General features: G+C 47.4%; 1 protein-coding gene across 2 annotated transcripts in view; it reads left to right on the top strand.

Moving 5' to 3' along the window:
- Window positions 1-5,362: 5,362 nt before the first annotated feature.
- The window catches only part of DNAAF9 (dynein axonemal assembly factor 9), a 77,593-nt gene continuing 71,512 nt past the window's right edge, over window positions 5,363-11,443 (top strand). For both annotated transcript variants that reach the window (XR_008484120.1, XM_054293303.1), the window contains exon 1: window positions 5,363-5,458. Coding sequence is in view for 1 of the 2 variants with exons in the window: in XM_054293303.1 (XP_054149278.1) it covers window positions 5,376-5,458 (83 nt within the window). In the remaining variant the exon portion in view is untranslated. The remainder of the gene's footprint in view (window positions 5,459-11,443) is intronic.

Raw genomic sequence — 11,443 nt, 5'->3', positions numbered from 1 at the left:
GGTGGGAAGTTGTTCCTGGAGATAATGAGATACAGGGGAGGCCACACAGCAAATGCTCTGGGGCCTGGCTTCCTCTGCTCATCTGGGGCTCAAAAACTGGGAAAAAAGATGAGTGTAGGGCTCCAGGAGGTGGTGGCCACACCCCTGGAATGCTGAGGGTGTCTAGGTGGAGGTTTTGGGCAAGCAGCGGGAGAGGAACAGGTCCCAGGGAGATCTTTGAGGTTTGGGGTACCAGGGAGGTTTCAGTGTCTCCATCCTTGGATGGTTTCAGGACCAAACTGAAGACAGCCCAGAGCAACCTGGTGTGACCTCATGGGTGATCCTGCTTTGTCACTATAGGACACAAAAGAACACAAGCTCACAGAGCTGTTTTCAAGGTGAAGAAAAAAGGGAAGTTTATTTTCTGACTCCAACATTTATAGTTTTCCAAAAGTGACAGCGGATTGGAGGGTGACAGTGTCACCTCTCCAATGACACTGGTTAAACCAACAGTCTATCAGATTTCTCCTCTTCCATAAAAGAATGCAAAACAATGAGTTATTTACAGAAAGTATGTGAGAAAGTTCACTACAAGAATGTCAACATCAGAAGGCTTAGAAAATCCTAGAAAACTAGGGTGACACTGCTTTGAGAAGAAGGTTGGACTAGAAATGTCCTGAGGTCCCTTCCAACTTGAATTTCCCTCTGATCCTAAACCATATCCAGACTGTTCCTTCTTTTGAAGAACCTTTCCAGAGCATCCAGGGTGTCAGGGAAGAGACACCACCACACCCTTCCAGACAGCAATTTCCTGATTTTTTGCAGACCAAATTTCATGCTGGTAAATCTGATATGGCCAAAGAAGATGGTCTTCAAGTCCCTTCCAACCCAAGTTATTCCATGATCCTATAGCAACTGGAGATGTCCCAAAACATGTTGAAATGAAGAAGCCATGACATCAAATTATTCTCAGGGATAGTGGTTTGCTCCCCCATCAGCCAGCAAACATCTCTTTGCTCCATCCACCGTTGGAAAAGCCAAAAAGAACTTTGGCAGTGACCACCACCAGCACCAAATTCCCCCCTTGCATGGAGCCAGTTTGCAAACAGAACACCCAAAAAATCCTTCCCATTTCCTGGTCACCCTCAGCCACCTCTGTTTCTTAGCCAAATTCTTCATTTACAAAGAGCAGTGGCTATAACAAAACAAGTCTGGGTAACTCAGGGTCAGCACTGCTATTTTTTGAGACGTTTCCTGTGCTTGCAGGATCTTGGTGTGTTGTGTCTCCATCACCTCCTGCATCTCCACCCTGTGTTTGATGGGTGTGTGGTGCCAGATTCAGGGTAGTATAAACAAGCAGATCTCAGCTTGTTGGAATAACTCACCCTTTTGTTTTCTTTGACCTGGGGGCTGCTTTTTTTTTTTTTTTTTTTTTTTTTTTTTTTTGTGGTAAGAATAAAACAGTAATTTCAGGCCAGAGGAAATTTTAATATCTCTCCTCCTAAAATAGCACTAGAGAAGAATGAAGATTTTCTAGCCTGAAGAACTTGGATAGATGGAGTAGGAGGCTTTTTATAGCCATCATCATTTATTCCTTAATTTTCCCTGCCCAGGTAAAAGTGGGAAACTTTTCAAAGAGTCTCATTTTATTCCTTTCTCAAGCTATTCATAAATTTTTCAGTGAGAGCTCTGTAGGCAGCAAGTCCATTCTCTGAGTGAACATCCATTGCCTGGAGGGTGGACTCCTCTGAAACATTCATGGGATCCCATAAATACAACAGGATCCCTTAAATCTGAGCAAAAAGGAAGAAAAACAGTTCTTAGGAAGCACAGCAAGGGACATGGTTTGTTTACCATGCAAGCAGAGCACAATTCGTGTTTTCTCTTCAAGAAATTGGAATTATTTCCTTAAAAGTGCTGTTGTAGTAGGAGAATAGCTCCTTGATGCTACAGAGGGATAAGGAAAAAGCAAATTGAAAGCCCTAAAGGATGGATCCTTGGCTGAAAGTGGGATTTGTGAGTCATAAAGCTTTTCTGTTTGGTTTTATTTGGAGCTGCTGACTCTGGGGTTATTTCTGGGGTTGCCTTTGCTCATCAAGGATGGAGACAGGTTTTCCTGGGGTTCCACCATCCTGGGAAGTCCTGCAGGATGGCTCATGGATGGTTCCTTAGTGTGCACCACGACATCAAAGCCATCCCACAGCCCACATTCCCAGCAGCAAACGTTTTCCATGGGGAAGGGTTGTGCAGGTCCCAGTAGGATGGGATGTACCAATCAATTTTTATATAAAATTCAGACTCCGGCCTCAGTGAGCAACCATCAGCCCAGGGTGGGAAGTTCAGGCATTCCTCATGGATGGGGGAATAAAGAACCTCTCCAGGTGCACATCTCAGGGTGAACAGCTAATTTTGGCCTCTCTGTGAGTACAGAATTTTTTGTCCAGCAGGGATTTGCTAAAAATAAACAGGTATCCAGGGAAGAGGGTGTGCAGGCAGCTGTCTCCATGGGGAGATGCCAACCCTGAGGTGCCCAAGCTGAAAACACAGGAAGGATCAGCCCTACCAGCTCAACCCAGATCTGCTGTTTACTTTTAGACAAGATCTGGGTCAGGAGGACCCAAAAAACATCATCAGCAGCTTTCCCCTCTTTCCAAACCACTCTGCTTCCCCTCTTCCTCTCTTTGGGAATTGTTGTGGGTTTCACTCATCTTTTGCAGCCCTCAAAACGTGCAACAATAGTGGGATAGGGAAGCTCAGGAAGCTGGAGAGCAGGAACAATAGCTGATGTCACCTTCTTTCCCCTTCCACCTCACCTCCCTCCTTCTCCAGGAAGCCTGACATCTCTGTTGGGTGTTTTCCAGGTTGTTGGCCTGATTTGTCACCCCAAGGGAAATAAGAGGCTGCAGGCCACAGCAGTGGCGTGAAATATCTCCTCTTGTTGGCTGAAAGAGTTTTTGGGGAAAAATATCCCTAAATCCAATCCTGGGAATATCCCTTTTCCCTCTCCTCTCCCACCATAGCCTTGGATGTGTTCCTGGGCTTCGGAGTGCCTGGGCAGGCTCATGGAGATGGAGAGGAGATGGAAGAGAGGACATGGAAGGAGCCAACACAGCACTCAGATGTTTCAGGGGAAGGATATGGTGTCAGGACATGTCTCCTTCCTTATGTTGGTGTTGGATGTAGAGGGGGCTTGGGAAAGGCTCCTGGAAGCTGGTGGTTCATGGACTGGCATGGGACAAGTAGCAGGAGCTCTGCAGGACACTGTCCCACCCAGCAAAGGACAAGAGGAGGAAGAGAGATGCATTTCGGGATCATTCTAGAGGAAAGCAAAGGGTTTTTGGCAATCCTATCCACTTTTCCTTCCAGACCTTCAGCTCCTGTTGGTGATGCTCCCTTAGCAAGCTCAAAGTGTGTCCAGGGGCTTCAAAAACAGGAAGAATTTGGGATTGGGATGGTGCCAGCTCCTTGTCAGCATAACCTGTGCCATGGGGACTTGTCTGTACATGGAACCATCAGAATCTTATCAAGGGCAGCTAAAATGCTTCCCAGTGGCTGCAGGGCAGCTGGGCCACGGCCCAGAATATTTATTTATCTTGTCTTTGCTCTGTGGCACTGAGCAAAGTCTGATTTGGTTTTTGGGGAAAAAAGGAAAGAGCACTTTGGAACGTGTTCTCACCTGCACCAAGTTAAAAGTGAGGTGGGAGTGAGAGTTCCTGAGTGTTCCCCACTGGATTGGCATATTTAGGATGGGAAAAGGAGCTTGCTCCAGGCAGCCCCATGTCTCCATCACACCCCAAAGCTGCAGATTTGGGGCTTTACACTGCTGCTGGTGTAATTAAAATAAGATGCAGACAAGGGGTGTTATCCCACTCTCCACCAGGGATGAGGAGCTGGGGAGATTAATGGTGCAGGGAACTCGTCAGAGATTAGCACTGGGGGATGGGGATTAACGTTCTGGGGGGGAATGAGAGCCTCCACAGCAAATTCAGCTTTTCTTGATGCTTACTCAACCTCTATTCCTTCCCCCAGGGGTGGATGGTGAAGCAGGAGCATGCAGGAGGAGCAGGATGTGTTCCCCTCAGCTGAGGGATGTGGGATTAACGGGTTTCAGCCCTGTGCCCCTCAAAGCCTGGCTCCAGATCCTTCCCTGAGTAGTGACGTCCTCAGTTCTTTGTAGATCCTTGCAGGTTTTCTGTGCAGGACCCAAAATCCCCGCCCCTGCTCCCTGGGGTGCTGCCTCAGTTGTTTGGCAATGGTGACACATCAGTAAAATAGGAAAAGACTGGGGAAGGGGTGTCAGGGGCCAGCAAGGCTGGGATCTCTGGGTAGAGCAGGCAAAACACCTTTAATTTCTGGTCTGAGGAGAATAAATAGTGTCTGTAAGAAGGGTTGTGCTGGTATTAGCACACAGAGGTGCTGGTTGGAAAGGGGGGTTATTTTTTGTGGATAACACAAAAGGGCCATGTGGGGTGCTGGTGACACCCACGAGGTCCCATGGTGGGTGCAATGCTGGGGTGACACAGGGATCCAGGGCATGTCTGTGTGCTGTAGGGTGTTTTTGGGGACAATACTTTGGGGACACCAGGGCACATCACTCCGAGGAGCTCCAGGACACACCACCCCTCGGGGCTCTGCAGGATATAGGGGTCTCCATGTCCCCCTGCTCCTCAGGGCTTGTTGTCACTCCTCCCTGGAGGCTTTTGTGTCACATATTCTCAGGGGGCTCTGTGTCACCCCTTCCTAAGGGTTTCAGGGGGTCCCAGGGGTCCCTTGTCCCCCTCCCCGGGGTCTCAGGGGGTGTCAGGGGCCCATTGACCCCCCCTCCTCGAAGTCTCAGGGGTCCCTTATCCCCCTCCCCGGTGTCTCAAGGGTCTCTTGTCCCCTCCCCGGCTCTCAGGGGGTCTGAGGAGGTCTCAGGGGTCCCTTGTCCCCTCCCCGGGTCTCAGGGGGTTTGAGGGGGTTTCAGGGGTCCCTTGTCCCCCGTCCCTGCCATCGGACGAGCCCACGCCCCATCGCGGGGGGGGGGGGGGGGGGGACATCAGCAGCGGAGGGGGCTGGACGCGCCCAAGAGCGAACGGCAGGGGGGGCGTGAGGGGTGTGTGAGCAGGGGGCTGGACTTGGACGAGCCCATTCCTGTCGAAGGGGTGACCAACCTCACCCCGTTATATCTACTCCCAGCTAGAGCCGCTATCCTAGAATTCCCAACCGCACTTCCTGTGAGAGGAGATAAAAACTCAGGATAAATCCTGGACGGACAGAAAAGCTGGGAGCAGAAGGAGCAGTGCGGGTGTGCCATATCCTTTCCTCCCCCGTGCCGAGTGGTGCGGGCGGCGCGGGGCGGGGCGCAGGGCCGCAGTGGCGGAGCCGCCCCGTCGCTCGGGCGCATCGCGGTCGCCATGGCGCTGTGCGGCCGCTCCGCGCTCCTCCCGCCGCCCCCGCGACACCGGCCCCGGCCCCGAGCCCCGGGGCCCTTCGTCAGGTACCGGAGGGGACAGCGGGGAAGGCGAGGAGAGGGGTGACAGCCAGCGGCAGGGCTGCGCTGAAGGGGCTGTGGGGTGGGGAGGGGGTGTGCGGGGTGGGGGGGTGTGTTGGAGGGGCGCTGAAGGGGGGATCTGGAGGGTTTTGGTAAATTTAGAAGGAATTTGGTGTGCGAGCAGTTGAGATTTTCACATCCGTGGCTCTGCTCGTGGAGGAAATAGCGTTAAACGCCGATTTGGGGGCGTTGGGGTGCGAGGGATGGGGAGCGCAGCGCTTTGGAGGCGCTGCAATCGAAGGGATAGGGAGGGGTTTTAAACCTTAAGATGGGGTCTTGAGGGGTTTGATCGGGGAGAATTTGGGGTGTTCGCAGAGTTAACGGGGCTGATTTGGGGTACAGTAGGGTTTAACACCTATGGAAGGTGTTGTGGGAAGGATGGGGCTGGGACAGGAGGGATAGGGCGTTCAGGAAAGGTTTTCCGGCTCTGAGCTCTGCGGGTGTTGCGGGCGGATTTGGGATCATTAAAGGGATTTGGGGGGCTGCAGCAGCGTGTGAGGGTCTGGGAACGAGAAAGAAAAGGATTGGCCATGATGGGGACAGGTAGATTTGGCAGGTGGCTGCCGGGAGGGAGCTACAGGACGGCAGACAGGAGCCTGATGTGACCTTGTGGATGGAGGGATTGTCACAGGCAGAATCCTGCTGGAGGAGGAGGATGTGTGGGTGAGGAGCAGCAGGACATCACCAGCAGGGCTGATGTGCACAGAGTGGCTTTGGGGTTGTGTTTCTGTAGGGGATAAACCTGGGACTGGTTTAGGAGAGGTCAGCGTGGTCTATTTTGGCGATAAAAGTTAAAAAACAGGCTTGTGAAAGGCAGGAAAAGTGAATTTTAGTGTAGGGTTAGCTGAGGTTTGGGAGGGGCTGAGAGGTTATGGAGAGAAAGGCGAGGTTGTGTTTGTATGGGGGTTTGTGGATACAAAGGTAATAAAATTTCCTGAGCTCTGAAAATATGTTGGGTAGGGCTTGACAAGAGCCGGGCTGTGGGGACATGCGAGATGGTGGCATTGGCTCTGTGGGAGCTCGGGTGTCAGCTCAGGTGTCCTTGGGTTGCCAGAGCTCTGTTTCCTTTTGGACACTTAAGGTGCACCCATGTGTATGATGCTGCAGCCCATTATCCGAATGGTTTGAATAGAGGAAACGGCCTCAAGGTGTGCCAGGAGAGGTTTAGGTTGGATATTAAGAAATATTTCTCTGCTGGGAGGATTGTCCAGCACTGAAACAAGCTGCCCAGGGCAGTGGTAGAGTGGCTAGATATTTAAAAAGCAGTTAAAAACCATTTTTGTGGTGCTTAGTGATGAGGTTTAATGGTGGCTTTGGCAGTGCTGGGGTAACAGTTGGACTCGATGCTCTTGGAGAGCTTTTCCAGCCGAAATAATTCCATGATTCTGTTTTATGGCACCACAAAGCACAACCCAGGAACTGAAGTGCTTGATGCTTTCAATAGTTGCAGCACAATACATGGAAGTATTCAGCAGTGGGAAGCCAGATAATCAGGGAAGGGAGACCTTGCACGTGAATCGCAGACAAACACTTGGCCAAGCTGCCTGGCTCTGTGCTTGCTGGAGATTTTCAATTAAAAAACAAACAAACACCCAAACCAAACAGCTTTTTATCTGAAGTGCAAGAAGGGAACAAAAGCATTTTCACTTTTTGGATGATTTGCCAGTGAAATGAGGAATTCTGCTGTGAGAGAGAGAGAAATGGAGGTTGTTGTGCTTGCTTGAAACACGTGAACACGGCTGGTTATGTTCCCCCTCTCTCTTTCTGAATTGAAAATAAGGCAGAAGGAAAAGTGACCTTTTCAAATAATTTTTTCACTGAATAAATTAGTGCTAATTATTTAGAAAGAGCTTGGTATTTTTTTAGAGCTGTGAACGATCTAAAAATTCATGATGGGTAATGAAATGCCAAGATGGTTAAAAAAAATGCTGAAAGAGAAAATGGTTTCCACTCAAGCCTTCCTCTTCCTGAGTGATTTTTGTAATCTGAGACCCTGTTTTAGAGTTGTCATGAGAACATTCAGACTCTCTGAACATCTGCAAGCTTTTGAGCTCCACTGGGAGATGCAGCCAGCAACTGTAATTTGGTGCATTTGTAGGAGCCATGTCATCTGTTAATTTTTTTTCCTCCTTAACACTCACTCTTGCGCAGTTCTTTTTTAAATTTTTTTTTTTTTATTGTCAGGCCAGATGGAGGCCAGTGTTTGCCATAAATTTCCCAGGCAGTCAGCAGATAGCAGGCAGTTAATAAAAATAACTTAAAACAAAACAATCTGTTACCCTCCCCCACCACCCCCAAGCTCCCAAACAGGAATGGAAAAATTCTTCAGACTATATAAAGACTAGAGAAAGGGCCAGAGATCATTCCTGGAGTTCTTCCACATGCTTGAGAGTTTTGGTCTGCCATGTGGCACCTTGGGAGCTGGCGACCCTCAGCATTGTAACAAGTAAAGAATGGGTTTGGAAATAGAAAGAAAAAATCCCTTAAGTAAGAGAGAAATGCTGCCCAAAAAAGGGGAAGTATTTTTGGGAGGTGATGTCATCTTTCCTGTGCCCGTGTTTGGTGGGGAATGAGTGTTTTCCTTGTGAATGCAGGCATTTCTGAACAAAAACCCTATGAAGTGCTTGTTTTAAATATCTACATCAGAAAATCAATGCAGATTTGTTCAATTTTAGAGCACTGTGCACTCACCCAATCTGAATTACCTTCATGTAAAACAGAGCAAGCAAATCCTCATTATTCATTATCCATGCTGGTAACATAATACAGATGAGTGCTCACCATGTGGGGAAATGCAAAATGAGTCCTTGGGTTAATTTTTCTGTTGTCTCTTCCTCTGTGCTTAACATTCTCCTGCTCTGTTGTTAATCACATCGTGGTTAAATATGTGGCTTTTTGGTTTTTTTCCCATGAATTTTATTTGGGAGCACGGGACCAAAGAGTTGTTGTGGTTTCCCAATCAGTTTTTGTAGGGGTCTTGTCTGTGATGCAAGATGAACAAATTTTCCTGTGCCTGTGTGTTCCTTATGTAATTATGCTGAGGTTCAGGATTTTGTAAGAGCACACTTGCACTGGAATTATTATTTTTCTTTAAGGAATGTGCTGTATTTTAGCAATGCAAAGACAGAGCTGATTTCACTTGAAGTACAGGAGGAAAAAAAGAGAAACAACGCCCATTCCTTTAATATGGATGATTTTCTGCCACCTTAGGGAAATAGGAATGCTTAGGGTCTGCTACAGTGAGAATTGAAGAGTGTGGGAGCATTTGATTGATGGGAATAGGGAGGAAGAAGAAGAGAAAATTGCCAGGGAGAGGAGCAGAGCTTTGGTGTGGATCTTCCAGCTGGAATTCTCCCTTTGTGATCATCTCAGCATCTGATTTGGAGCTTTGTGGCCACGTGGCTGCAGAAGTCCTGGCCCAAGAATGAGCCCTGAAGGTGAATTTATTTTTGAGGCACTGAAAATCAGCTTTGATTTTTGCCCAAGTGCCAGGCAGTGCCCTGTCCTTTTAATCAGAGCGAATGATGGCAGAATAATCACCCTGGGGCTGCTGCTCTTTGTCACTTTTTCAATTATTGACATTTTCTCAGCTGATGATATTTTTGGAAGGGAAAAGTTGGTGCTCTCCATAATGTGCTGCAACACAAGAAAATGAAAATACAGAGATAGTTTTTTGTAAATCAGCCTGTTAAAGAGAGAGAACATCAAGGCTGAAGGTCTGACTGATGGGCAACCCAGAATTTAGTAAATATCCTGAAAAAGTTTGTGATTGTGCAGAACAACATCAGGCAGTTCCAGATGTTTAGTAAGGAGAGATTCAGCCTTGTTTCTCTGTGCTTTGAGGTCTCTGGGTTACAGAATTGAATATTTCTGTCCATTGAAGGTCAAGATTTCGTCCTGAATAGTCCACTTAAGGTCATGATTTGATCCTGAAAATGCACACAAAATTAAAATTTATTTTTCTATGTCCAGTTTTTTCTCACTGTTCCTAAAAAATTACTTGAGCTCCTGTTTATCGTCAATATCCCAATGCAAATTTCTCTCCCTGTGTAGAGAAATTTGCAAAATAGCTGGAAAATCGACAAATATTTTAAGGTGAGTGAATGTGGTCTTTTATGAATACCAAGCAGTGAAAGATTTATTTTGAAATTAATGAAATTCTGAGAGTCTTTAGCTCAATCTGATTTCTGGTGTCTGTTTTCACAGCTGCAGTGAGGTGGGGATAATGTCAGACTGTGGGAAATCCAGGAAAATCCGGGATTCTTAAAACAAGCAAACATTTCTGATAGAAATCATGAGGTCAACAAAAAACCCAAGAAATATAAACTTGATTTTTCAGGGGCTAAAATGGAAACAGATGTTCACAACAGAGAGTTAACAAGAAGTGAGACTTGGGGAAAAAACCCCTGTGATTTATAATTCTGTTTAATTGATTTATTTATGGTGAATCAGGCTGTTAATGGTAAAACCATTGGCTTTGGTAGGATCTATTCAAGGTGAGGATTTCTCCCAATGTGGGGATATCTCTGATTTTTCCTGCCATCCATCCAGCCTCAGCCATGTGCAGGTTTTTAGGGCTGCCAAGCCTTTGTGGGGGAGGAGCAAAAACATCTCCCAAGAGGAGGTGAAACACAGGGAAAGCAGCGAAATGCCAGCCTTGGTCAGCTGAACTGGGCACAGTGAAACAGAGCTGCAGCCTGCCAGGCTGTGGGAAGCCTCTGGGAATTGGGAACCCACCAGGAATTGGGAATCCACCCCTGCCAGGCTGTGGGAATCCTCTGGGAATTGGGAACCCACCAGGAATTGGGAATCCACCCCTGCCAGGCTGTGGGAATCCTCTGGGAATTGGGAATCCACCCCTTCCAGGCTGTGGGAATCCTCTGGGAATTGGGAACCCACCAGGAATTTGGAATCCACCCCTTCCAGGCTGTGGGAATCCTCTGGGAATTGGGAACCCACCAGGAATTGGGAATCCACCCCTGCCAGGCTGTGGGAATCCTCTGGGAATTGGGAACCCACCAGGAATTTGGAATCCACCCCTTCCAGGCTGTAGGAATCCACTGGGAATTGGGAACCCACCAGGAATTGGGAATCCTCTGGGAATTGGGAACCCACCCCTGCTAGGCTGTGGGAATCCACTGGGAATTGGGAATCCAACAGGAATTGGGAATCCACCCCTGCCAGGCTGTGGGAATCCTTTGGGAATTGGGAATCCACTGGGAATTTGGAATCCAGCCCTGCCAGGCTGTGGGAATTCTCTGGGAATTGGGAATCCTTTGGGAATTGGGAATCCACCCCTGCCAGGCTGTAGGAATCCAGTGGGAATTGGGAACCCACCAGGAATTGGGAATCCAGCCCTGCCAGGCTGTGGGAATCCTCTGGGAATTGGGAATCCAACAGGAATCCCAGTCTGGGGATTCTCAGCTTCTTTTTCTTCCTCTGTCAAGGAAGGCACCTGAGATGCTATTTTGTGTTCAGGTTTAGATGTTTATTATTTCTTATTTATATTGCAAGTCCTGAGTTCTGCAGCATTCTGCTAACACGGCACAAAATGGCTAACTATCTTTTGTTACAAGGTCTTTTAAGGCTAAACTATCCAATTAAGAAATGACACCTAAATCATTTATATTTTTAACCAATAACTAATCACTCATGTCCCACAATGTGGATTTTCTGTTCAATTACAAAATATCACCCAACCTGTGAAGAAGAAGGTGAGGAAGAACAAGCAGCCACTGCCCTAAAACCTCCATCTTGTTTTATATATATATTACTGTATTCTAAAACCTTAAACTCTAGGTTTTCCACCCTATTATTATGTATTACATATTATATATTACATATTGCATGTTTTATATTATGTATTACATATAATATATAATATATAATATATAATATATAATATATAATGTATAATATATAATATATAAT

Source organism: Melozone crissalis, unplaced genomic scaffold (genome assembly GCF_028551555.1).
Source record: "Melozone crissalis strain CALT ecotype California unplaced genomic scaffold, PUWL_Pcris_2 ptg000132l_1, whole genome shotgun sequence".
NCBI classification, from domain to species: domain Eukaryota; kingdom Metazoa; phylum Chordata; class Aves; order Passeriformes; family Passerellidae; genus Melozone; species Melozone crissalis.
Note: the sequence above shows the minus strand (reverse complement) of the source record. Positions and strands in the feature narration are given on the sequence as shown.